Genomic DNA, 27,033 nt, shown 5'->3' with positions numbered 1-27,033 from the left:
GGAGGTAAGGAGCAATTGTCATCTCCTGGTACAGTTATGGATAACTACAAGTGGAAAGAGGAGTAACATGACTGACCAGTGTGAGACTGAAACATGTCCGTTACCTCGCTGAATGTTTTTTTTACTTAATAAAGGCGGATACAATTTTGGATACGGAATTGTGCGGAGCCTCCTCTTTCCACTTGTGCCTCTTGGGTTGGAGTCGCCCAGGTTCCTGCGCTGCCTTGGACACTGAGGTCGAGCGGAATTCACTTTTTACGTTATGGATAACTACAAATTCAGCATGAGCTGATTGGTTAACCCTTCATCTATACCTTGCCATGGCTGCATTATCCCATTCTCTCTTCCCTGACCAACAAGTAATGCTGAGCATACACGGCTCGATTTTCCCGCTCGATTCCGCGCCCGATTGTTTTGCTCGCTTGATTTTGCAGGCGATTCTCATCTTCCGCTCGTTTTTGTTATCTTGTCCCATTGTCCTCCATGCAGAATCAAGCGGCGAAACGATCAGGCCAGAGATTGGACATATCGGAAATTATCTATCAAGGCATCTAAATGGCTCATATATATTGGTAGGTGAACAGAGGCGCCAGAAGGATAAAAGTACATAACATTTTTTTAAAAATTGCTGGGAGGAAGTGGTGGACTTGCCTCCGGTAAAGCAGACACCAAGGACTGTAAATATATAGATATACACATTTATTGAAATTACCCCAAAGATGCAACGCGTTTCGCGGGCACAGCCCACTTCTTCAGGCAATAAGCAGGGGATAAACAACAGCAATTCAGTTATAGCAAGCAGAGCACCTCTGTAAATGGCTCATAATCGAGCTGTGTAATCCCAGCATTACGCCCAACTCCATCAAAACCTCATGCACTGTCTTGCCCACAACAATATTAAATGGCACATCGGCAGCAAGTCTTTGCGATAGTCAGGCCTAGATTTTTTAACAGGTTTGAATGTCAGTAGGCCATTCTTGTAGGCCCCATTTCCACTAGATGCAAATGTATGTGGTTTTTTTCAGCACATTAATTCACATAGCAGTCTTTTCCTGTGCGCTTTTTTCCATTAGATGAGAAAATTGCATCCTGAACAAAATTTGAGCAGCGTTGTTACAATTTTTCGGACGCACATGCTGTTTTCACGTGCATTTTTGCATTCTCTTTTTTATGGGTTTTTGCATTCATGATATGTCAATGGGAATGAAAGACACCTTTTTTGTGATTGGCCATGCAAATTGGCATGTAAAAACCGCTGTATACATCTGCAAATTCACGTCCGAAAAATAGCATTCAAATCTGCATTTTTCTAGTGGAAACGTACCCTAAAGTATGGCCTGGCTGGTGTGTTAGGAGTCTGGCAGAGAGAGCTTTTCCTTTGCGCCGTCCTGTGTTTCTCTACCTGTTAGGCCCCTTTCACAGTGCGACGGTAAAGTCGCACATTAGAAAATGTTTTAACGTGGACTAACGCACAACAATACTAAGGGCTCGATTCACAAAGCGGTGCTAACCCAGTTAGAGACTTTAGGCGTGATAACCATTGCACCACACTGGTGAAAAGCCAGTTTAGGCATGATAAGTTTAGGCGTGATAAGTTTAGGCGGGATAAGTTTAGGCATGATAAGTTTAGGCGTGATAAGTTTAGATAAGTTTAGATCGCGCGCAAAGTCCCGCACGCAAAGCAGCGACATTAAACTCTATGCGAAGTGCACCAGACTTTGCTAGCGCAAAACATTTGATCAGCTGTGCACTGCGGTGCTAACCCAGTTGGTGCTATAGTTATCACGCCTAAACTTATCACGCCTAAACTTATCACGCCTAAACTTATCACGCCTAAACTTATCACGCCTAAACTTATTACGCCTAAACTTATCACGTCTAAACTTATCACGCCTAAACTTATCACGCCTAAACTTATCATGCCTAAACTTATCACGCCTAAACTGAGTTTAGGCATGATAAAGGGCTTTTCACCAGGGTGCTAACTGTTAGCACCGCTTTGTGAATCAAGCCCTAAGTCTGTGCAACATTCACAGTGCACACGTTGCCTTATGTGTAACGTGTAGCAATATTTAGGAAGTGCTGCATGCTGTGTGTTTAGCAATAAATCTGCTGTGTTGTGTGTGTTACACATACTCAGTAATGTTTTTTTTTAATGTAACGCATGCGCCGTTTTCGTTCCATCACTGTGCGACGAAAACGGTGCACCAAACGCAGGGCTAAAGAATGTACTACAACGTCCAAGTTATAGTCTTTCAATGCGTTGCATTAGGGGCACGTTATGCTACCTTAACTTCGCATCAAACGCACCATCCCACTGTGAAAGAGGCCTAAAGGCTCGTACACACGTCTGATTTTTCCAAACGACCGGTCGTTTGGACGTTTGAACTTCCGGCCGTTTGGATGTCAAATCAGGCATGTGTACATCGGTCGTTCAGCTGATAAGACTGGATTTGACAGATCCGCTTGGTGGATCGTTCAAATCCAGTCTTATCAGCTGAACGACCAATCGTACACATGCCTGATTTGACGTCCAAACAACCGGACGTTCAAACGACCGGTCGTTTGGAAAAATCGACGTGTGTATGTACCTTTAGATTGTAAGCTTGATGGGAGATGTGCATCACAGTGAAAGGGAACCTCCTTAGGGCAGGAAAGAGATTTGATCTGCAAGTACAGAAAGGATTATTTGGCAAAGTTCATGCTATGCATGATACACATCAGACATAACACAACGCACAATTGTAAAAAGACACAAGCATGTTGGCACTACCTGTCAGAAAGGAGGGAGGTATCCTTTGCAGATCATGATCCCCACTAGGTTGTACAGCACTCTGCGCATAATAACATGCACATTACTCTTCAAAGCATGAAGATTGCTATAGTAACATGTTGATTAACGCACATGTTATCCAGAAGCAGGATGTAAAAAAGTATGCTTTATTAATGTGGTCTGTCCCAAATACAGGGATGTGAAGTACTAAGAGACTCTGAAGCGAGATTAAAAATCGCTTTTTACATTATATTCAACAGGGGCATGTTTGCCCTGCTAAAACGCTATCCCGCGGCAGAACGAGGGGTCTTTACCCCCCAAATCCCCTCCGTGGTGGCCGGGGATCACTTCCTGTTGAGGCAGAGCTAATTGCTGTAGCTCTGCCTCTTCCTTCACTGAGAGGGGCGGGGAGAGGCGGAGATCCGCCAACTGGTAGACGCGCTGAGAGGCAGGGCTGCAGCTCATAGCTCTGCCTCTATGAGCAGCAAAATCCACAACCAAGAAAGTCGTGGATTTTGCAGGAGGGAATTTGGGTGTAAAGACCCCTTGTTCTGCCGCGGGATAGCTGCGTTTTAGCAGGGGCAAACATGCGCATGTTGAATATAAAGTAAAAAGCGATTTTTAATCTCGCTTCAGAGTGTCTTTAACATCCTAGTCTCCCAGGTCTCATCCATTTATCACCTGGACAATAGTCACGTGTCATTTCATGCAACATGTTTGTGACTGTGCTTCCAGTAATGAAGAGAAAATAGCATACCTCCTTTCTATCCTGGTTCATTTTCCTTCATATTAACATTTTAAAATTAGTAATATATTAATTTAAAGGATGGGAATAAAGTTTAGAGTCAAGCAAACACATTTTTTAGTAGAGAAATACATATATTTACATAGAAAGAGGGACAAAGTCCTGAAAGAGGGAGAAATGAGGAGGAAAGAGGGACGGGGTTCCCAAAGAGCAGGGCTGCAGAGTAGATCACGGTCAGCTGGCTGCGTCTTGTCACATTCTGCAGCCATGCAGCCGAGGCTGTCAGATTCTACTGCCATGGCAACATCAGTGAGGAGAAGGGAGAGGCGCATGTGAATGTGAATGTTCGTATGCGTCTATCAATCATTACATGTAAAACGGATACATGGTGCAGAAATCTGCAGCATGCAAGTTATATTTTTTCTGCATTGAGCAGGATGCGAAAATTTGTCTTTAAAGTAAATGACTCCATTGACATTCATTGGTTACATTTTTAATGCGCAAATTGCGCACTGCGAATTCAAACTTGGTGGAAACCGGCCCTAAAGCATTTTTTTAAAATGCATTTCTAGATTCACTTCTGAGTGTTCTTTATCTGTTGTGCCATATCTTGTTTGAGTTAATTTATATATTTACTTTATGAATAGGTTTGAGTAAAAAGCAAACAGTCCGCAGGGCAGGGGAATCTGGGACATTGGGAGGTCATGTAGCAGCCGATTTATGCCTTCAAAAGTGTAATTTAGAATTTTTCCCTCTGACATGACTGACTCTGACTCATACTTCCACAGATGAGGTGCCACCAGACAGAGACAATGTAGAAATGATCAGTCTTTATTATTAACCAATATACGGTAATCTAAAAATTTGATTTTAAAAACACTAAGGCCCCTTGCACCCCTTCACACTGCGTCGCACCGTTACTCTTCCCCGACGTAAGGTCCTTGCAAGTCTTTGGACTCGCTTCACGCAATGCGACGTGGTGCACAGGTAGTATCCCAATCACTGCATTGCAGATGCAAAGGCTGCAGCGCATTACCACATGATTCGTACATACTGCATGGATTATGCAGTAATGCATGTCAATGGGTGACGCAGGCAGTGTGCACAATGGGAGCACGGTGCGATGTGGCGTGCATGCGCGGGACGAGTATCCCAGTGATGTACTTCCGACCCAGCAGGGAGTACCTGCCGGGGGTGGGGCTATGCATATGACCCTGTCGAGGCTCCATGGCGCAGGGTCATATGAAGGGAGCTAGTAAAAAAGGGCGCACAGGGATAGTGGACAAAAATGGCACCGCCATAGACTGCAATGCAAAATATCGGCTATTAGGCGCCCGACAGGAAAAAAGGGCGCCTGAAAAATAGCGGTTACAGGGATCGTGTTAACAAAAGTTTTCGTTTACAGGATAAGGTTTATAACAAATATCGTTTACAAGTTCGTTTTGACTTTGTGTTATACTTATTTTTTCATTTTTTTTAATTTTGCTTATAGGAGTTTTACCTATTTTTTTCGTTTTAAAATTTCGCTTACAAAACTATAACTAAATTTTCGTTTACACTTCTTTTATCATTTAAAATTCGTTTTCATATGTATAATGCTTAAATACTGTTTGTCAACCTGATTGTATTAGAAATACATCGCTTTTGGTATTAACTTTGTTTTTACACTTATAATGCGTTGATTATAGTTACTAAAATATCGCTTTTAATATCACTGTTATTTTAAGACTTCTAATGCATACGTGATTGTAAGGCTATCTATTGTATATGTGTGTATATATAATATATATATATATATATATATATACTGTATATACAATGTATGTATATATATATATATATATATATATATATATATATATATCTTTTTCTACTTATAATATTATTAATGTATACGTGATTTTAAGGCTAGTTATTCTATTACAAATATATACATTATTTTATTCATATTATTTGTAGTGAAGTATTTTAAGGATTAAATATATTATTGTTTATATGGGTTTAGCGTGTTTGTGCGGTGGGGATGGTTAGGTTTAGGCATTACCAGGGGCAGAGCCGGGACAAGGTCCTCCAGCACCCAAGGCTGAGACATCAAAGTGCGCCCCTCCATCCCTTCCACCCCAGCCATCACACACTGATTGGTATTAGACTAAGAGGCGCCACAGGGCCCACAACTTCCCCAACACCTTAATATCTAGTTATATGGCTTGCTGTCACTGTCATGTATCCCCTTTACTTATTTCTTTCTGCTTCAAACACATTTAGGAATGACAGCTGAATGAATTCTGCTCCCCCTCCTACACTGCGCCCTGAGACTGGAGCCTCTCCAGCCTATGCCTCGGCCCTGACCAGGGGGGTCTGGGGGTTAGGGATAGGTACAGGGAGGGTTAGGTATAGTTACAGTGCAATATACACCATCGGGGGTGGTTAGGTTTAGGCACCACTAGGGGGGTCTTAGGTTTAGGCACCACCAGGGGGTCTTAGGTTTAGGCACCACCAGGGGGTCTTAGGTTTAGGCACCACCAGTGGGGTCTTAGGTTTAGGCACCACCAGGGGGGTCTTAGGTTTAGGCACCACCAGGGGGGTCTTAGGTTTAGGCACCACCAGGGGGTCTTAGGTTTAGGCACCACCAGGGGGGGTCTTAGGTTTAGGCACCACCAGGGGGGTCTTAGGTTTAGGCACCACCAGGGGGTCTTAGGTTTAGGCACCACCAGTGGGTTCTTAGGTTTAAGCACCACCAGGGGGGTCTTAGGTATAGGCACCACTAGGGGGGTCTTAGGTTTAGGCACCACCAGGGGAGTATTAGGTTTAGGCACCACCAGGCTCCCTGCCTGGGCGTCACCCTAGACTCTGATCTGTCCTTCACCCCCCACATCCAAAATGTTACCAGAGTCTGCAACTTCCACCTTCGCAACATCTCCAAAATCCGCCCTTTCTGACCCCAGACACTGCCAAGCTTCTCATCCATGCCCTCATCATCTCCTGCCTTGACTACTGTAATGCCCTATCATCTGGCCTCCACTTGAAACGCATTGCACCCCTTCAATCAGTCATGAATGCAGCAGCTAGACTCATCCATCTTTCCCACCGCTCTGCTTCCACTTCTCCCCTCTGCAAAGCCCTACACTGGCTCCCTATCTGCTACAGGATCAGTTTTAAGGTTCTGTGCCTTACCTACAAATCTGTGCACAAGACCTGCCCAACCTACATTTCTGAGCTCGTCAACAGATATATTCCTGCTCGCCCCCTCAGGTCCTCCAATGATCTCCGCCTGACCTCCCCACGCATTTCTCAATCCCATGCACGCCTATAAGACTTTTCAAGAGCTGTCCCCCCCCCCCCCCCCCCCGACACCTAACCCTAACCCCCTCTCCATACAAATACCCTACCTGACCGTAAACACACATACCCCCCCTCCCTGCATAAACACCCGGCCACCTAAGCCTAACCTCCACCACATTTACCCCTTCCCCACACAAGCACCCTACCTGATGCCTAACCCTAATCACAACTACCCTCCTGCACGCCTAGCACCCGTGAAAATTGCAACATTGAGCAATAATGTGGCCACCCGCTATTGGGCGCCGCAGGCAACAAAATTTTGCGTCAATGCTGCTATTTAAATGGGCGTCTATGGCGGCTCCCAAAATTTCGCTGATAGGGGACTCCGAAGCTTCCTGGCAAGGTGATCTGTAAAAACAGCTGAATGCGGTAATGCTTAGTGAATTGAGACCATTTTCTACAATGAAGACCTTCAGTTACAGGGGTAATCCTGAGTTTAGATGGGCTTCAACTTATTTGGCGAGGGGCATAAGTAACCCGAAGTCTGTCGGTTGTTAAGTACTATTTACAATATTCACTGACAGTCTACTGATTTCAATGTACAGAATATAACCCTGAATGTAACTTAATAGTTCTGAACCATCTTCCTCTTATATGTATCCACTCAGGAGCATTTCAGTTGTGAGACAAGCTGGGCCTTCTAGTTCCTGTGCAGCTGAAGAGGCACGTTATCCTCATTTCACATGGCTCTTCCCTCAACATATCCCTAATTCCTCCTCACTTATTCAATTGAACGCCTCCCCAGCTCCCTCCCTACACATAGGCGGGCTCTAGCTCCCCTCAGTCTCCATATAAGGCAATGTTTCCCTGGGCTTGTACTACACGTGGGACCCCCGTCTCCTGGACAGATGCAACAGCGAACATGCTGACTACAGGCCAGATCCCCTCCCTGCTTTCCTCCAGGCCAGCTCACATCTGGGAAAGTGGGAGTCCTGTCTTGTGCCTGATGCTGCAGCCCATGTAACAAGACTACAAGCTCTGGGACTTGTTCAGATGCTGGGGATGATTTATTAAGGAGTGCAGCCTTTGTGGAGAAGTCTGTAAAAGTCTGTATAGTTAGGAATCAAACCAGCTTTTTTAAAACTATGTATAATGCTAGCTAAATGGGTCTCACCTGACAGATCAGCTTTTACATATGAGCAAAATTATTGCAGTCCATCATATTTAGCACTCCATAACTACCCTGATGCAGAGTGTCTGTAAGTGTTGCTACATCTGTGCACACTAGCCTAAGGCAACCCTGTAGTGGCTGGAAGAAATGTTAAACTGCTAATGAGGCTTCATTCTGCCAGATTTATGCTGTCAAAGCACATTAAAACTGACCATGGTCAGGGCCGGATTTGTACTTTTTATCGCCCAAGGCCGCTATCACCAGCTGCCCCGGTCCCACAGCATCCTAACCCCCCCCCCCCCCCCAACTCAGCAGGGATTAGATTGTAAGATCCACTGAGGACAGTTAGTGAAGTGATGGCTAGGATTAGATTATAAAATCCTCTGAGCACTGTTAGTGACATGATAGCAGGAATTAGATTGTACGCTCCTTGGCGAATGGCATATTCAGTGAGTGACATGCAGCTCATAGATCACTGTAATTGCCTGTTCACTGCCCTTCATCCCCCAATTGCCAAATCCGGCTGTTGGTAGCCGCCCACTGCTGTGTGCAAACTCTGTGTAGCTGGCTAGGTGCTACTGCTGCCCACTGCCCGCCGCTTGCTTTCCTGGTGCCCTAGGCCATGGCCTAGGTGGCCTCGCCTGAAATCCGGCCATGACCATAGGCTGTACAATCTTGTTCAGTCTTATAACATCTCTGAGTTGAACCACAGCAATCTGTTCCAACTATCCTCATTTCTCACCATACTACATGGACTAGGCAGGTTTGTACAGTCCAGATTATATTGCGCAGTCAGATGCTGGCCATATGTACGCTGTTAATAGATACAAGATTATGTATAATAAACACCAAACCTAATAAAAATCCGTTAGACAATAGATTGATGTTTATTTGTTGATTGTGCCGTTGAGCAGCACAGTGGTATAGTGGATAGAACGCTTGCCTTGCAGCGCTGGGTCCACAGTTTATATCCCAGCCAGGGCACTATCTGCATGGAGTTTGTATGTTTTCTCCGTGTCTGTGTGGGTTTCCTCTGGGGTATCTGGTTTCCTCCAACATCCCAAAAACATACAGATAAGGTAATTGGTTTTTAAATTGGCCTTAGACTACGATGGACATATGACTATGGTAGGGAATAGATTGGGAGCCCCTCTGAGGATTAGGTAGTGACAAAACTATATACTCTGAAGTGCTGCGGAAGATGTCAGTACTATATAATAATAATAATGTCCATTGTTTTCTGTATTGCAACGTTTCCCCCCAAACAAGTAATTATACAGTATTTCCCCCACACACACACAAAAAAAAAAAGGCAGTAAAAAAAATCTGGTTCTGAATATATGAGATGTATTGGTTACCTCAGCAACAGCAATTTCCCTCACACACTGCACTGTCTGATAAAACTTCCCAATTCCTCCTACTTAAGAACAGTTTGAGAAGGAAACTGCACTATTTGGTGATTTCTTTATAAGCCTGAAGACCGTTCTGCACAGATTTCTGAAAGCCTACCAATATTTTGTCTCAGACACTCTTGATAAATGTCCCCCACAGTTAAAAAGACCATAACTAGAAGGATTTTGCTCCAAATCATAATTGAGCAAAGACCTCCCCCCAATCATAATTATGCAGAGTTGTCCAATCACAATTATGCATAATTATGCCCCCATAATTAGGCACATATTTCCACTCCAGATCCCTGGGGCCAGTGGTCACCTGTTTATAAAAACACAGAACCCTCTCATGATCTTATCCTGTTTCCTGGGTCCTTGTGACACTCTGGGCTTGATTCACAAAGCGGTGCTAACCTACTTAGCACGTCTAAAGTCTTTAGACGCGCTAACCAGGGTGCTAAGTAGGTTAGCACCGGATTTCTCAATCAGATCGCGCGCTAACCTTGCGCGCGCAAAGTTTTACGCGCGCTAAGTCCCATAGGCTTTAATGGGCACTTCGCGCGGAGCGCCCTGTGCTCTGTGCAGTACGCGCGTAAAGTTTTACGCGCGTAAAGTTTTATGCGCGAAAAGCTTATTTAGACATGCTAAGGGGGTTTTCACAGGTGTGCTAACAGTTAGCACCGCTTTGTGAATCAAGCCCTCTGTCTTCACCAGTGACTAGAATAGGTACTAACAGGAAACTGTGGTGTGGTCTTCCTGATTGTACTGTCTGGTGCAGTAAAAAATTATGAATCACCAAAAGGGCTGAAAAGCATAACACAGTATAAGGTAAAACAGTCATATGTTCATTACACACATTCTTAGATGTAAAACCTATCGTACTGTATAACCTTTCTGAGCAGGCTATAGTGCTTTAAGATATTCTATGTAAAAGGAGACAAAAGAATAATGGCCACTTTTTTAATGTCACTACTGGACAGGAAATCAGTTTTGCATTTGAAGATATTTCTCATTAATGTAATACTGTACCTTTATTTTATATAGTATATCTTTTGTTCTGATAATCTGCTGAAACTAATACAGATTTACCCAGGAATATTATCAAACGGTATTTCACAATGCTCTGGTTTATGAAAATACAAGTGTGAACATGAAATGCTTAGCCAGCACCTGAGACGTACACTGAAGGTTGCACACTAGAAATCTGCAGCTCTAAATACCGCTAGAAATGACAGGGAGAGCATGTGTAGTGCATTCAGATACTGTTCCTTGCTCAGACTCTAATGCTGCATACCTCCCAACTTTTTAGGGTGAGAAAGAGGGGCACTTAAGCCACGCCCCTGCCACACCCCTGGTCACGCCCCTAGTCACATATACCGTAATGATTTCATAAGAAAAATGTTGTTTTATAATTCAAACCACACTGGTCCTTTCTATCCTGCTTCATTTTCCTTCATATTGGTAATATATCAATTTAAAGGATGGGAATAAAGTTTAGAGTCAATCAAACACATTTTTGGTAGAGATATATATATATATATTTACATAGAAAGAGGGACAAATGAGGCTGGAAAGAAGGACAGGGTTCCAAAAGAGGGACAGTTGGGAACTATGATGCTGCGAGAAGAGAGTGGAAACTACTAGTGGCACATTCATTACGATGCAGATAGTTTGGGAGCTGGCAGCTCTTTGGTAACATGGGTGCCCCGTAGACTGAAATGTTATCGCCTCATGCGCCCAATACATTTCATAAGTAAACAGCGCACATATCGGCAGAGGGATTTTTAGTGGCCAATGTGCCACAGATATCGTCAGAAATTGCATCAGGGGGAGGTCTGTTAGGGTTGGGCATCGTTAGAGGGAGGGTTCAAATGAGAGTAGGGTTAGGTTAAGAAATAGCAAAGTACATTATCGGTAAAGATTACTGATATTCTACTATTGTATTACCCATACCTACCAACATTTTGAGATAAGAAAGAGGGACACTTAAGCCACACCCCTGATCACGCCCCGCCACAACCCCTAGTCATGCATACCATAAAGATTTCATAAGAAAAATATGTTATTTTATAATTCAAACCACACTGGTCCTTTCTATCCTGGTTCATTTTCCTTCATATCAACATTAAACACAATGAAAAAAGATAAAATCGAGCGGAAGATAAGAGAATCTTCTGTGGAATCGAGCGGGGAATCAGTGGTGGGTCGAAATTTCGCATTGAAATTCGAATTTACGCATCGTAATTGTAATGTGAAATTTCACGTAATATTTGTGCAATTGCGTGGAATTTTGTGCTGATCTTAGCGGTTAATAGCAAAGCTCCCATAAATGCTATTGCTACTAAAATTGGTACATATGTTAAGGAGAATATCGGGTACAAGGCAGAAAAGGAATTTTTCAAAAAGACATTGTAGTTTTTGAGAAAATCGATTTTAAATATGCAAAGAAAAAAAGTTTTTAAACGGTCCTTTTTCCAAGTTTAAAAACCATTTTTTCTTTGCATTTTTAAAATCGATTTTCTCAAAAAGTACAATGTCTTTTTGAAAAATTCCTTTTCTGCCTTGACTGTATGGTCTTTTTTCCCTTGTACCCACTATTCCCTTTAACACAGGTAGCAATTGTGGTGTCAGTAGCATGTATGTGGGCTTTGTGCTATTAACCTCAAAAGTCGGCACAAAATTATGCGAAATTTTGCAAAAATTACGCAAATTTTTATGTGAAATTACGAATGACTATAAAAATCAATTTAGTTTGCAAATCGTAATTACGTATAGGCGAAAATGTATGCGAAATTTTGAGGAAGTCGTGATTTTGCTGATTCCGATCATCGCTACGGGGGAATCGATTGAGCAGGAGATTTGAGCAGCAAAGTCGCGTCGTGTATGCCCAGCATGACATTGTGCACTTGTTGTCATGTGACCTCGCCCTCAGTAAAAGTCAGACAATGAATAATCAGCTTTCTCTCCTGTGTAGCTGCATGTTATCTTCTGTATATACCTTTATCTGTGCAGAGATGGGAGAGATAAGCAGCAGGTATGCTGAGCCAGAGGCAGGGCGTGTGCATCAGATGCCTGCAGGTTACCTTGCTACATATCGTGCAGGTGAAACACATGTCAAAGCTGAACATGTCTCAACGTTACGCTTCACCCCCTTATAAATGTCAGTGTTTCAGTAACGTTTGTGTTGCCCTATGTCAGGTACACACACTACCAGTGTTCTGTCCTCAAGCTATTTGTTCTGTTTTCAGTGAAGTACTCAAATCCATGTTCTGTTTGATCTTTTATTGGTTGAACCTCTAAGCAGCTGTTATGCAGAAGCATAACTAAAAATGATGGGGGTTACATAGCAAAATGTTGTTTGGGCTCCCCCTAAAAATTATAAGGCACCTTTGTGCTCTACACACACACATGCGCACGCACGCACGCACGTACCAGGGGCATAGCAATAGGGGTTGCAGAGGTAGCGACCGCATCGGGCCCTTTGGCCAGAGGGGCCCCAAGGGGCTCTGCCTCAACCAAAGTATTAGCTGTTTATTAGTCCTGTGTTGGTAATAATCACTTCTATAGATGCTTTGAATAGTAGTGATCATTAACTAACTATTCCCCATCCCCTTCTTCCACTTCTGACACTGTGGTTGTCCTTGGCAGGTTTTGTTGCGCCGTATCAAGTGTTACATATAGAGTGCTTGGGGGGCGTAATGTAAAACTCGCACCAGGGCCCATAGCTCCATAGCGAACGCCACTGGCACGCTCGTACGTTTGGTAGCAAAAAATAGCTCCCACCAGTATAGGGAGATCACTCAGTACATCTAGTCAATGTGTCCCCTCAGCACAGGTAGACAAAAGTTGCTCCCCTCCGCAGTACAGGTAGCTCAAAGTAGCCCCCAAGTACAGTTAGGCAGAATGTCCCCCAGAAGTCATAGAGTGCAGCGATAAAAAAGGACGTATGAGGCTAGTGGACTTATTGGGCGCCGCCATAGGCGCCAATGCAAAATAAAGATTGGGCGCCGGAGCAGAAATTTGAGCGCCTGGTAAATAGCAGGTGCTGGGACAGTACTTGCTATATATCGGGTACAGCGGGCACCCATATGCCGATATTTTTAGGTGTCTATACAGCACCCAAGTATGTATGTTTTTTGGGGGTTTTTTGCATCACCGTGGCTTGATGGTGTACTGGTTAAGGGCTCTGCCTCTGACATGGGAGACCTGGGTTCGAATCTCGGCTCTGCCTGTTCAGTAAGCCAGTAATTCAGTAAGGAGTTCATTGGGCAAGACTCCCTAACACTGCTACTGCCTACTGAGTGCGCTCTAGTGGCTGCCTCGCAAGCGCTTTGAGTCCGACAGGAGAAAGACGCTATACAAATACTGCCATTATTATTGATGACTGCACCGCTGTTATTTAAGAAGGGCCCTTAAGTTGCTAGTGTGCAGGGGGTTTAGACGTTAGGTAGGTAGTTTGTGGGGGAGGTGTTGAGGATCGGGGGGGGGGGGTTCTGTGTGAGTATGGTAAGGTTTGGCCATAGTAAAATATCGGTATTTAATATCGATATTTTACAGTTTTACAGCGAGATATCTGTATTTAATACTGATATTTTACTATCTGCATTACTGGGTGCCCAAATTTCCAGGCGCCTTTATTTAACAGACGCGCCAGATGGACCCCAGAATTGAGCCGTTTCAGGTAATTTTGGTGCCCAAGGCAAGGCAGCTGTTGATGCCTACATCAATGATCTGCAAACTTGGCTCTCCAGCTGTTAAGGAACTACAAGTCCCGCAATGCATTGCAGGAGTCTGACTGCCAGAGTCATGATTCATAAAGGCAAATGCATTGTGGGACTTGTAGTTCCTTAACAGCTGGAGAGCCAAGATTGCAGATCACTGACCTACATGCATTGGTTTGCAGACCACAATGACAAATTGATATGTTAGATGCAAACATGTTGTTTCTCAAAACAAGTATATAAAGGAAATACACATTATTACCAGGGCAGACAAACCACACTGACTCACTCACTAAAACCACATCACAAATCCTTCCTACAGCATGTAACTGTTAGAAGAGGTGTGTAGCCACTTACAAAAAAACAATCTATCTACACATACATACATACACTCATCTAAAGGATTATGAGGAACACCATACTAATATTGTGTTTGACCCCCTTTCGTCTTCAGAAATGCCTTAATTCTACGTGGCATTGATTCAATAAGGTGCTGAAAGCATTCTTTAGAAATGTTGGCCCATATTGATAGGATAGCATCTTGCAGTCGATGGAGATTTGTGGGATGCACATCCAGGGCACGAAGCTTCCGTTCCATCACATCCCAAAGATGCTCTATTGGGTTGAGATCTGGTGACTGTGGGGGCCATTTTAGTACAGTGAACTCATTGTCATGTTCAAGAAACCAATTTGAAATGATGTGAGCTTTGTGACATGGTGCATTATCCTGCTGGAAGTAGCCATCAGAGGATGAGTACATGGTGGTCATGAAGGGATGGACATGGCCAGAAACAATGCTCAGGTAGCCCGTGGCATTTAAACGATGCCCAATTGGCACTAAGGGGCCTAAAACATCCCCCACACCATTACACCACCACCACCAGCCTGCACAGTGGTAACAAGGCATGATGGATCCATGTTCTCATTCTGTTTACGCCAAATTCTGACTCTATCAAGACTCATCAGACCAGGCAACATTTTTCCAGTCTTCAACTGTCCAATTTTGGTGAGCTTGTGCAAATTGTAGCCTCTTTTTCCTATTTGTAGTGGAGATGAGTGGTACCCGGTGGGGTCTTCTGCTGTTGTAGCCGATCCGCCTCCAGGTTGTGCTTGTTGTGGCTTCACAAATGCTGTGCTGCATACCTCAGTTGTAACGAGTGGTTATTTCAGTCAATGTTGCTTTTCTATCAGCTTGAATCAGTCGGCCCATTCTCCTCTGACCTCTAGCATCAACAAGGCATTTTCGCCCACAGGACTGCCGCATACTGGATGTTTTTCCCTTTTCACACCATTGTTTGTAAACCCTAAAAATGGTTGTGCGTGAAAATCCCAGTAACAGCAGATTGTGAAATACTCAGACCGGCCTGTCTGGCACCAACAACCATGCCACACTCAAAATTGCTTACATCGCCTTTCTTTCCCATTCTGACATTCAGTTTGGAGTTCAGGAGATTGTCTTGACCAGGACCACACCCCTAAATGCATTGAAGCAACTGCCATGTGATTAGATAATTGCATTAATGAGAGATTGAACAGGTGTTCCTAATAATCCTTTAGGTGAGTGTACATGCATGCATACGGTATACTGTTAGTATGAAGCCTACGGTCTTTAAAGGTTGGAATGTGGTCCTGGAAATCCAGAAGAGGTGCAAAATTCTATAAAGATCAAATCAAAACAATGTAACCTTAATTATTATTGAACAGTAACTGCTAATTACTGTAAAGCTATTCAGGCAACTTTTGTCTTGTTAATCAGTAGTGCCTATTTTCGTGTTAAAATTACTATTCATCCCTGTATTAATGGAACTAGGAGTTGTCTATAGGAATTCCATAAACTACAGTCTGCTTGGAATAGTTCCTTGGTGCCCCCTCAAACATCTGCCACCCCAGGCAGCTGCCTGGCTGGTTTGTCTATGCCTAAAAATGGCCCTGGCCTGCAGCACGATCTTTAATGATCTAATAACCCCCCCCCCCCCCTCTCCCCATCACCTGATTAGTAGAACGATGCAGCAGGTGCCATAAATGTGATCTAGCTTCATTTTTGTCTTAGGTTTGGTGTTTGTGGCCTGTATGTAGGTTCCACAAACATGCAAAGAGCATGGCTAAGTGTGTGTATTTTTTATTTGCAATGGCGTAAACTATAGTTCACTAACCATTCAGCAAACTTTACCATAGCCTGATATGACTCAAGCCAAAACAACAAACTTTTACATTTCAATAGCAGTTCTGATTTGCTGGATCTCTCCATACTTGGAAAACCTTAGTAAATTCAGTCCAGTGAGTTTTCAAAGCAGACGCAGAAGTCTCCTCATTGAATAGGTGCTGTCTCTCTGAATAGGAAGAGGAGCCATGTTCGAACCTTGGTCTCCTGTGTATCCAGCCAGCCACTTACTGCTGCTTAGTCAAGCAGATTATCATCACTACAAACAGGCAAGCACAATTTTTAAAGGAGATCCGAGATGAAAAACTAACTATAACACGTAACTTGTCTATATATCTTATCTAAAGCTTAGATAGTTTACACAGCATATCTAGCTGCAAACAGCTTCAATAGTTTATGATTATTTATTCCTGTGATTCAATGAGGGCAGCCATGTTCTGTTTGTCACATTGTCACAGGCTGGAGATGCTATCAGCTTGCCTGTGTGTAAAATCAGTCCCCTCTCCTCCTCCCTCCTCCCCTCTGCCTCTGAAATCTCTGGCTAGTACCCATCTCCTCCTGTCCAGACTGAGCTCCCATAAGCCCTTGCTACAGTGCCAAGGCCCTGTGAAAAAGCTGTGGGTGAGGCTTGTTTAGTTTATAGGGAATTAGAGTATTAAAACAAAACAAACAAAGTATTTGGCTTGAGGAATGCCCTCTAAACTATATGAAAGGAACACAATTATGCAAGGAGTAAAAGTTTATCTCGGACCCACTTTAAGTAGAAAATTGTACCTCCCACGCCCCTCTTTGATCAAGGTTCCTTTAAAATGGACAATTTTGTAATTCTGACATGTGCTTTGTGTCTGTCCTTCAGGTGTTTGGACAAGGGGCATCCCGCTGCGACCTGAAAGAAGCACTGCTGCAGAATAACTGTGCCAAAGAGAATATTGAGTTTCCAAAAAGCAGAGTTAGTGCTCCAGGCAACAGGCCGCTGAGTAACAAGGGCTCAGAGGGCGACATCACCCAGATGTCACCGCAGAAGATAGAGCTTCATCTGAGACAAGGTAACACAAGACACTGCCCCTGACAAGCAACTCCATAGGAGCTCTGCTGGGCTTCGCTAAGCTTACATAATGTCTACAAAGCTACAAAAAAAAGCAGCACAAGACACAGATTTGGAAACGTTTTCTATAGTATTATATTGTAGTAACGTGCAGAGCTTCCATTTGTTATGCTGCATAGCATATGTAGCATTGCTTCTGTTTCTATAGATTCTGGGCCACTGCCCTACCCGGTGTTCAGACTACTGGTCAGCATCAGAAAGGTCTTTCTCTCTAAGCCCTGTTTAGCTGTACATAAGAAGAATATGGAGGCTGCCATATTTATTTCCTTTTAAACAATACCAGTTGCCTGGCAGTCCTGCTGGCCTATTAGGCTGCAGTAGTGTCTGAATCACACACCAGCAACAAGCATACAGCTAATCTTGTAAGATCTGACAATAATGTTAGAAACACCTGATCTGCTTGCTGCATGCTTGTTCAGGGTCTATGGCTAAAAGTATTAGAGGCAGAGGATCAGCAGGGCTGCCGGGCAACGGGTATTGCTTAAAGCGGAATGAAACCCAGCATTTCTCCTTTGCTCTAATAGATTTACAGCATATTATATTTAACCAGCATTTTTTTTACTAGAACAGCATTCAAAGGGTTACACACAGGACTTAGACGTTCCCTGCCAGCAAAGCTGGATGCATCCGAAGTGCAGATAATGTTATCTTGTATTTAATTGTATCAAGTGAGGGATGTAAATAAACACTTCTCTGACATTGCAGGCTCTGCTGAACAAAGTCAGACAATCAGAAAGCATTTCTGCTTATGTTAAAAGATGAATAAAGCAGTTATAAATAAAATGCAAAGTCAGCTCTCAGAGCAAAAAAAAGTGTACTTTGGGAACATATAATTTCTAAATGAATAATAATACTTATGCACAAAAGCAAATATGATAACCATATGCCATATAAAAAGTAGGAAAACATGTTTTTATTGAATATAATGTCAGGGTTTTATACCACTTTTAAAGGAAATAAATATGGCAGCCTCATGGGTGTAGGCGGGCCCAGAGGCTTTGGGGGCCCCTCCTTCTTCCTTTCCCCAACCCCAAGTGCAGCCAATTAGCGAGAAAACCTCCCTGTTTGCTCACCAGTCCCTGCTGCCTCCCCTGCCATGCAAAGTAGCTAGTAGCGGGAGCGTCTGTCATTTTTCCTGCTTCTAGAGGCAGCTTTACAGCAGAACACTCTCTGCTGCCATTCACCGGCTCCCTATCACTTACCCTCATGGGGTTCGAGCACCAAGAGGGCCCCATGTCATCATTTTTGCAGGGGGGCCCTATTAAAGTGGACCCACATTAAAAATATAAGATTTCAGAAATAAAATCTATTTTCTAAATTATAGTAATAAATAGCAGCCTTTTTTCAGCTGCATGATGACAAATATAAAATATTTTACATTTATTGGAGGAACCCATCCCTTCCTTTCATATTGCCGGGACAGAATCCGGCAGACTGGTGGAGGAGATAAAAAACAAAACACAGGCTGCTACTGATGATGTCACAGGGGAGGTGATCTCAGCTTGTGTGAGATTTCACATAGACGACGCCCCTGTGAGGGACAGTATGCTGATGGCAAACACACCCATGATCTAAAACCTCCTACTAAGCTCAGAAGTAATGGCTGCCACCTGTATAACCCCAGTTATGAAAAGAGAAGGGTGAAAACCATGCACAGAAATGCTCATAGGCTGGAAGGAGTGTTTATTTATCTTTGTATGTGTCAGAGTGGTGCAACTAAAGATACTAAAGATTTTGAATTAAAAAAATGTTTGGTTTGGGTCCGCTTTAAAGGAGTTGTCAGGCATATTTTAATAAAATAAACGCTACTTACCGGAGGCTTCCTCCAGCCCCAAGCTCCCAGGACCTCCCTCGCCGCAGCTCTGCCTGCCTACTGCGCCTGTGCAGTCCGCACCGGCCCATGTGGCGGTGATTGACAGCGCCGATCGCGCAGGCGCAAGTCGCTCTGATGTCATCGCCGGGGACCAGGTCGGAGCTCCGGCAAACGGCTGCGGGCAGAGCTGCGGCGAGGGAGGTCCTGGGAGCTTGGGGCTGGAGGAAGCCCCCGGTAAGAACGACAGTTTGGCGTGTGTACGAACGATCGTAAGACTGATAGCAGCAGTTTTGACTGATTCGCTTGGCAGATCCGTGGACTAAAGGCCCATACACACGTCGGATTTTTTTAAACGACGGGTGTTTGGACGTCCCGTCGTTCAGTCGTCCGGACGCCAAATCAGGCGTCGTTCAGCTGATAAGACTAGTCTTGAGCGATCTTCCAGGAGTCCGGACGACTGAAAGACGGTACGTCCAAACGACCTGTCGTTTAAAAAAATCCGACGTGTGTATGGGCCTTTACTGTCCAAGTGGCAGTTAGGTCCGTACATGTGTACAACAGGTTGTTTGAAAGTTTATTAGTTTGACACTAAAAGGAATTCAAACAAGTCATTTGATCTGGTCCATTGTTCTATCCAGTCCATCAATCTGTCAAAAGACATACAAATTAGCTGTAACTAGCATTTCAAACGTTTTGGCGTCTGTGTGTACAAGGAGTCTGAACAACTTATTGTTTGAATGAGAAGTCGTTCAAACGTCTGGTTTGAACGACAATCGGGCATAAAATCAGAGATGTGTACGCACCTTAACAGTCCAAGCCAAAGTCCAATAGGCTGCATGTACAGTAGAGATTTGTGTCAGTCTATTGAGGGCAGCAGGCAAAGTTGACTGACACTTTTCTTCAACTTTAAAGAGGAACTGTCGCGAAAACCTTAATCTGACATTACCGACAGATTTTGGGCTAGTCCATCTCTCCATAGGGGATTCTCAGCATGGCCTTTATTCTTTATAATGACACTCCCTGACAAAGATTTATACAAACATGCTGGTCAGTCTCCCTGCTTACTGTATACTATTTTGGCAGTTGGACTGAGCAACTGCCATTCACTAAGTGCTTTTAAAAATAAAGAAAACCCTGAGAACCCCCCTATGAGAAGATGGGCTAGCCCAAAACCTGTCAGTTCTGTCAGATTTCTGCTACCTACTGTGAGTGACAGCAACATAGGAGAAAAGTCATTTATGGCTCATTTTACTCTGGGAGAAACTACTTCTTATTTGTATGTGTTTTTTAATTTAAAGATTTTCGTGACAGTTCCTCTTTAAAGGCCCGTAACCACCTTGCGATTTTTCCGCCGATTTTCCTGACTGGATTTTTTTTTTTGCGATAAGTGGCCGTTTACCGGATCTTGCAACGTGGGTGCAGGTGCACCATCACACAAGCGTTGCTTAGCGTCACGTGTCGATAACAACCGTGACGGCGGATCGGATCTTTAAGATCCCCAATGATTCCCATGCAAAGTACTGCGATCGCTTGAAGTCTTGTTTGCACCCGTTGTGTAATGTCACGTGACGTTGTCCCGCTGGCTGGAAGATGGATTGGGGGAGGGCTCGCCGTCAGGGAGCCATTGCTGGATCCATCTTCCTGCATCGTGAGGTGAGTGCATAACTTTAGGGCTTGGGCGTTTTAGCACTAGATAGACTAGTATGTAGGTAAGAGATTAGACCTTGTATATATATCTCTTACCCAGGGCCGGATTTGTACTCTTTACCGCCCTAGGCCACTGTCCCCAGCTGCCCCCTTCAGTATAGGTAGTGAGATGACCACTCCCTCCTTCCCTCTAGTATAGGTAGCCTTATAACCCCCCCCCCCCCCCCCCCCCAGTATAGGAGTATAGGTAGCCTGATGACTCCTGCCCTCTTTCCTTCCAGTATAGGTAGCCAGATGACTCTTCCCCCTCTTTCCCTCCAATATAGGAAGCCAGATTACTCCCTTAATCCCTCTTTCTACCAGTGTCACTCATTGCTCCATTCGTCTCCAGTGCAGAAGCTTCCTCTTCCTTTCCATCTCCAATGCTGGCCAAGTCCATAGCTGCCGGCCACAATGCAAACGTGCACAGAGAGCAAGGTGCCCTGCTGCACAGGCAGCTAGCGGCAGAGTACCTGCAATGCAGCATTTGCAAACTTACAAATGCTGCACCAGTTTAGCCTGCTGCTTTGGTGCCCCTGCTCCTGTGGTGCCCTAGGCCATGGTCTAGGTGGCCTTGGCCTAAATCCGTCCCTGCTCTTACTATAATAGTGTGTTTTGTCTTGACTTTTTCTGTGCACGGTCTGACAACCCTTCTCTTGGGTAGATGACGCCCAGGTCTTCACGGTACAAGTGCGGCAGGTGGAGGATTATCCACTGGATATTTACTACCTTATGGATCTGTCTTACTCCATGAGAGATGACTTGAAGAAAATCCGGTCGCTGGGAACACAACTGGCGGAAGTAATGCTCCAAAAGACCAGCAACCTCCGCATTGGCTTTGGGGCATTTGTGGACAAGCCCATGTCACCTTACATGTTCATGTCCCCTCCAGAGGTCATCAGTAATCCTTGCTTCGAGTGAGTACTAAGCCTCCTTGTATTCGTCAGTATTTCTAAGATATTCTGTTTCCAGCAGCCATCTTGTCATCTATTATTTATTTGATCTTACTTTAACCTGAATGAAAAATGTCACAAATCGTGTTGTACACGAACTCTGGCGTCCTGTGGTAAGCGGTGTTTCAGGCGTGGCTGCCAGCAGGAAGTATACAGTCACTGGGATTGAAGTAATGGACCTGCAGTGATGTTCACCAACACTACTTGTACTCTATTCCTCTCAGGTCGTTCCTTGTATAGTATGCGCACCCTCTGTTGGCTCAAATCTCACTGATGTTCGTATATGTGGAGGCAAAAAAAAGGAGGGGTCCTTCAGTGTGGAGTTCCATATGTGAGTCTTTATTCAAGTAAAAGCCAATAAAAACATAATACTCACTCTAAACACCCCTGATGACGTCCGGATACCGAAACCAGTCGGGCTGAGAGCGGGCATTGCTGTTTGATTTTAAGTATTAAAATGGTGGGAAGCGTTACAAGCCAGTGGATCCCAAATAATTTTGGGCCCACAAAAGTGAGTGTATCTTATGTTTTTATTGGCTTTTACTTGAATAGAGAGTCATGCATGCAACTGAATGGCAATGGCTATTAAAGGGCCAGTGTTACTAAGGAATGTGATAACTCCAAACCATAACAGCAGAAAAAGTTTTGAAAAATTTGAATGCAGGATTAGCATCTTTATCACTTAATACACTCAGACCAGTTGCTGTTGAAATTAGATTTTTATGGTGACAATCCCGCTTTTTAAAGGTTATTAGGACGTCTGAGTTCAGGTCTGCATTAACAGGAGGAATTAATTAAAGTCCTGTGACCACAAAGTTGCATCAAACTAGCGTACGTCCTGTACATTTGTTCCGTTTCCCATGTCACCCTGTTCTTGTTTCTCTAGCTCACGTTCTCTGTTTGTGTTCACATTCTCCTGACAAATCTTCTTTGGATAAGCAGTTTGCCTCAAATCCCTCCGTTTGGCCACCAAGTACTGAGGCTGTAAACATTGCAGGACGTGTGCTGGCTGGCTGCCTGTAAATCTCCTCCGCTATGAAGTCTGGAGACACAATAACCATGCAGGGTAAATGACCCACAGCCTTTCCACGCATTGCTCCTGCTAGCGGTATGTTGTTGGGCGAGCAAATCTGAACAAATGCTGCACAGCTACCATCACATCACTGCAACTGTTTATTTCTAACAGAGCAGCTTCACTGTTCTTCTGTTTTACAGACAGAGATGTGGAACATCAAAATCACATTGAAATAATCAGTGAATTAAAGTGCAAGTCTAAGCACTGTTTATCTTCCCTGATGTATTGAATAGATAATAGCCAAATCAAAGGACCACTCCGGTGAAAACAAAATAAGCAGTTAAAATCCGACAGAACTGAAATGTTTTAGGCTAGTCCACCTCCTCATGGGGTTTCTCAGGGTTTTCTTTGCTTTCAGAAGCATTTCCTGAACAGCAGTTTAGCAGCCAAAATAGTAAGATACCAGCCGGCCTCCCTACTCACTGGCACACTATTTTGTCACTTACGCTCTGCAAGTGCCGTTCAGGAAATGCTTTTGAAGACAAAGGCAACCCTGACAATCACCCATGAGGAGATGGACTAGTCCAAAACTGGTTGATTCTGTCGGATTTTAACTGCATACTTTTTTCTCTGTAGTGGCCCTTTAATCATACGTAAAACCAGTATTGGCGGGAAAAAAATTGTTGTTGTCTGGAAAAATTAAAATACCTGCTGCACCCAATTATAAGTTCTCAGCACTGCACCCCATGTGACCGTACCACAGAAATATAATTCCATCATGGTCGGAGGCGAAATGTGTTAACCTTAAAGTGACCCACAGATGAACTAAAGTAAAGCTCTGATACTTACCCGGGGCTTCCTCCAGCCCCATAATCACATCTTAAGTCCCACGCCGTCCTCCCCCGGTCTGACGTTCAGCTGCGGTGAGCCCCTGTAACAGGCTCAGTGACGTCAGTCCAGGACTACTGTGCATGCGCGGGAGGTCTGGGCGTGTGCAGTAGACCCAGACTGACATCGACTGAGCCTGTGACCGGGGCTCACTGCGGCTGAACGGCAGACCTAGGGAGGACAGCACGGGATTTAGATGTGTTTATGGGGCGGGAGAAAGCCCCGGATAAGGATCAGCTTTACATTAGTTCATCTCTGAGTCTCTTTAGTGTACCACAGGGGAGTTCATATAAACGTTTTATACATACGTGGGGCTTCCTCCAGCCCCATGCGCACGGATTGCTCCCACGCCGCCGTCCTCAGCCTTCTCCCTCTTCGGTACTGGGTCCCTTAACTTCAATCAGTAGCGGCCAGTCTGTGCAAAAGAGGTGCACCCTCTACGTATCTCTCGGGCAGCACTGGTTGCCACTGACTGAGGTTTTCGGGGACCCAGTACCGGAGCTGGAGAAGGCGGAGGACGGCAGCTTGGGAGCGATCCGTGCGGATGGGGCTGGAGGAAGCCCTGGGTATGTATAAAGCTTTTATATTAACTCATCTCTGGTACACTTAAAGTGTGCTGCAGTTAGTGTTGGGCGAACATCTAGATGTTCGGGTTCGGGCCGAACAGGCCGAACATGGCCGCGATGTTCGGGTGTTCGACCCGAACTCCGAACATAATGGAAGTCAATGGGGACCCGAACTTTTGTGGTTTGTAAAGCCTCCTTACATGCTACATACCCCAAATTTACAGGGTATGTGCACCTTGGGAGTGGGTACAAGAGGAAAAAAAAATTAGCAAAAAGAGCTTATAGTTTTTGAGAAAATCGATTTTAAAGTTTCAAAGGGAAAACTGTCTTTTAAATGCGGGAAATGTCTGTTTTCTTTGCACAGGTAACATGTTTTTTGTCGGCATGCAGTCATAAATGTAATACATATAAGAGGTTCCAGGAAAAGGGACCGGTAACGCTAACCCAGCAGCAGCACACGTGATGGAACAGGAGGAGGCGCAGGAGGAGAAGGCCACGCTTTGTGAGACACAACAACCCCGGCCTTGCATGAGGGCAAGAAGCGTGCGGATAGCATGCTTTGTACCGCCATGCAGTCATAAATGTAATAAAGATAAGAGGTTCCATAAACAAGGACCGGCAACGCTAACCCAGCAGCAGCAGCAGCAGCAGACGTGATGGAACAGGAGGAGGCGCAGGAGGAGAAGGCCACGCTTTGTGAGACACAACAACCCAGGCCTTGCATGAGGACAAAAAGCGTGCGGATAGCATGCTTTTTACCGCCATGCAGTCATAAATGTAATAAAGATAAGTGGTTCAATAAACAGGGACCACGCGGCAACGCTAACCCAGCAGCAGCAGACGTGATGGAACAGGAGGAGGCGCAGGAGGAGAAGGCCACGCTTTGTGAGACACAACAACCCAGGCCTTGCATGAGGGCAAGAAGCGTGCGGATAGCATGCTTTGTACCGCCATGCAGTCATAAATGTAATAAAGATAAGTGGTTCAATAAACAGGGACCACGCGGCAACGCTAACCCAGCAGCAGCAGACGTGATGGAACAGGAGGAGGCGCAGGAGGAGAAGGCCACGCTTTGTGAGACACAACAACCCAGGCCTTGCATGAGGGCAAGAAGCGTGCGGATAGCATGCTTTGTACCGCCATGCAGTCATAAATGTAATAAAGATAAGTGGTTCAATAAACAGGGACCACGCGGCAACGCTAACCCAGCAGCAGCAGACGTGATGGAACAGGAGGAGGCGCAGGAGGAGAAGGCCACGCTTTGTGAGACACAACAACCCAGGCCTTGCATGAGGGCAAGAAGCGTGCGGATAGCATGCTTTGTACCGCCATGCAGTCATAAATGTAATAAAGATAAGTGGTTCAATAAACAGGGACCACGCGGCAACGCTAACCCAGCAGCAGCAGACGTGATGGAACAGGAGGAGGCGCAGGAGGAGAAGGCCACGCTTTGTGAGACACAACAACCCAGGCCTTGCATGAGGGCAAGAAGCGTGCAGATAGCATGCTTTGTACCGCCATGCAGTCATAAATGTAATAAAGATAAGTGGTTCAATAAACAGGGACCACGCGGCAACGCTAACCCAGCAGCAGCAGACGTGATGGAACAGGAGCAGGCGCAGGAGGAGAAGGCCACGGTTTTTGAGACACAACAACCCAGGCCTTGCATGAGGACAAAAAGCGTGCGGATATAGCAGCAATGCTTTTTGCCGCCATGCAGTCATAAATGTAATACAGATGAGAGGTTCAATAAACAGGGACCGGAAACGCTACACCATCCCAGATGTTCATTGGTCATGTTACTTGGTTGGGGTCCTGGAGTGTTGCGTAGTCATTTCCAATCCAGGATTGATTCATTTTAATTTGAGTCAGACGGTCTGCATTTTCTGTAGAGAGGCGGATACGCCGATCTGTGACGATGCCTCCGGCAGCACTGAAACAGCGTTCCGACATAACGCTGGCTGCCGGGCAAGCCAGCACCTCTATTGTGTACATTGCCAGTTCGTGCCAGGTGTCTAGCTTCGATACCCAATAGTTGAAGGGTGCAGATGGATTGTTCGACACAGCTACGTCATCTGACATGTAGTCCTTGACCATCTTCTCCAGGCGATCGGTGTTGGAGGTGGATCTGCACGCTTGCTGTTCAGTGGGCTGCTGCTGCATGGGTGTCAGAAAATTTTCCCACTCCAAGGACACTGCCGATACCGTTCCCTTTTGGGTACTAGCTGCGGCTTGCGTTGTTTGCTGCCCTCCTGGTCGTCCTGGGTTTGCGGAAGTCAGTCTGTCTGCGTACAACTGGCTAGAGGAGGGGGAGGATGTCAATCTCCTCTCTAAAGTCTCCACAAGGGCCTGCTGGTATTCTTCCATTTTGACCTGTCTGACTCTTTCTTCAAGCAGTTTTGGAACATTGTGTTTGTACCGTGGATCCAGAAGGGTATAAACCCAGTAATTGGTGTTGTCCAGAATGCGCACAATGCGTGGGTCACGTTCAATGCAGTCTAGCATGAATTGAGCCATGTGTGCCAGAGTCCTACCAGAATCCTCATCATCCTCTTGTGAGCGTTGTGATAGTTGTTGTGATGCATCATAGTCGTCACCTTCCTCCTGGTCTGCTTCTGCTGACCATTCGCGTTGAATTGTGGAAGTCCAACGTGCACCGCTCTGGCCCTCGTCAGTGGTGGCATGAAATTCCTGCTCCAACTCTAGCTGTTCCTCCTCCTCTTCTTCGTCATAGCTGCTGGGGCCAGCGTTCCCTGAGGTGGA

General features: G+C 45.0%; 1 protein-coding gene across 1 annotated transcript in view; it reads left to right on the top strand.

The window, feature by feature from the left end:
- Nucleotides 1-27,033, top strand: part of ITGB3 (integrin subunit beta 3) — a 148,209-nt gene that overhangs the window by 28,549 nt on the left and 92,627 nt on the right. The window contains exons 2-4 of the mRNA XM_068263716.1: nucleotides 1-4; nucleotides 17,101-17,290; nucleotides 21,513-21,765. The exon at nucleotides 1-4 is cut by the window's left edge and continues 79 nt beyond it. Coding sequence (XP_068119817.1) covers nucleotides 1-4; nucleotides 17,101-17,290; nucleotides 21,513-21,765 — 447 coding nt within the window. The remainder of the gene's footprint in view (nucleotides 5-17,100; nucleotides 17,291-21,512; nucleotides 21,766-27,033) is intronic.

The sequence above is a fragment of the Hyperolius riggenbachi genome, chromosome 12, assembly GCF_040937935.1.
Source record: "Hyperolius riggenbachi isolate aHypRig1 chromosome 12, aHypRig1.pri, whole genome shotgun sequence".
NCBI classification, from domain to species: domain Eukaryota; kingdom Metazoa; phylum Chordata; class Amphibia; order Anura; family Hyperoliidae; genus Hyperolius; species Hyperolius riggenbachi.
The sequence above is the reverse complement of the archived record's forward strand: the minus strand, read 5'-3'. Positions and strand labels throughout refer to the sequence as shown.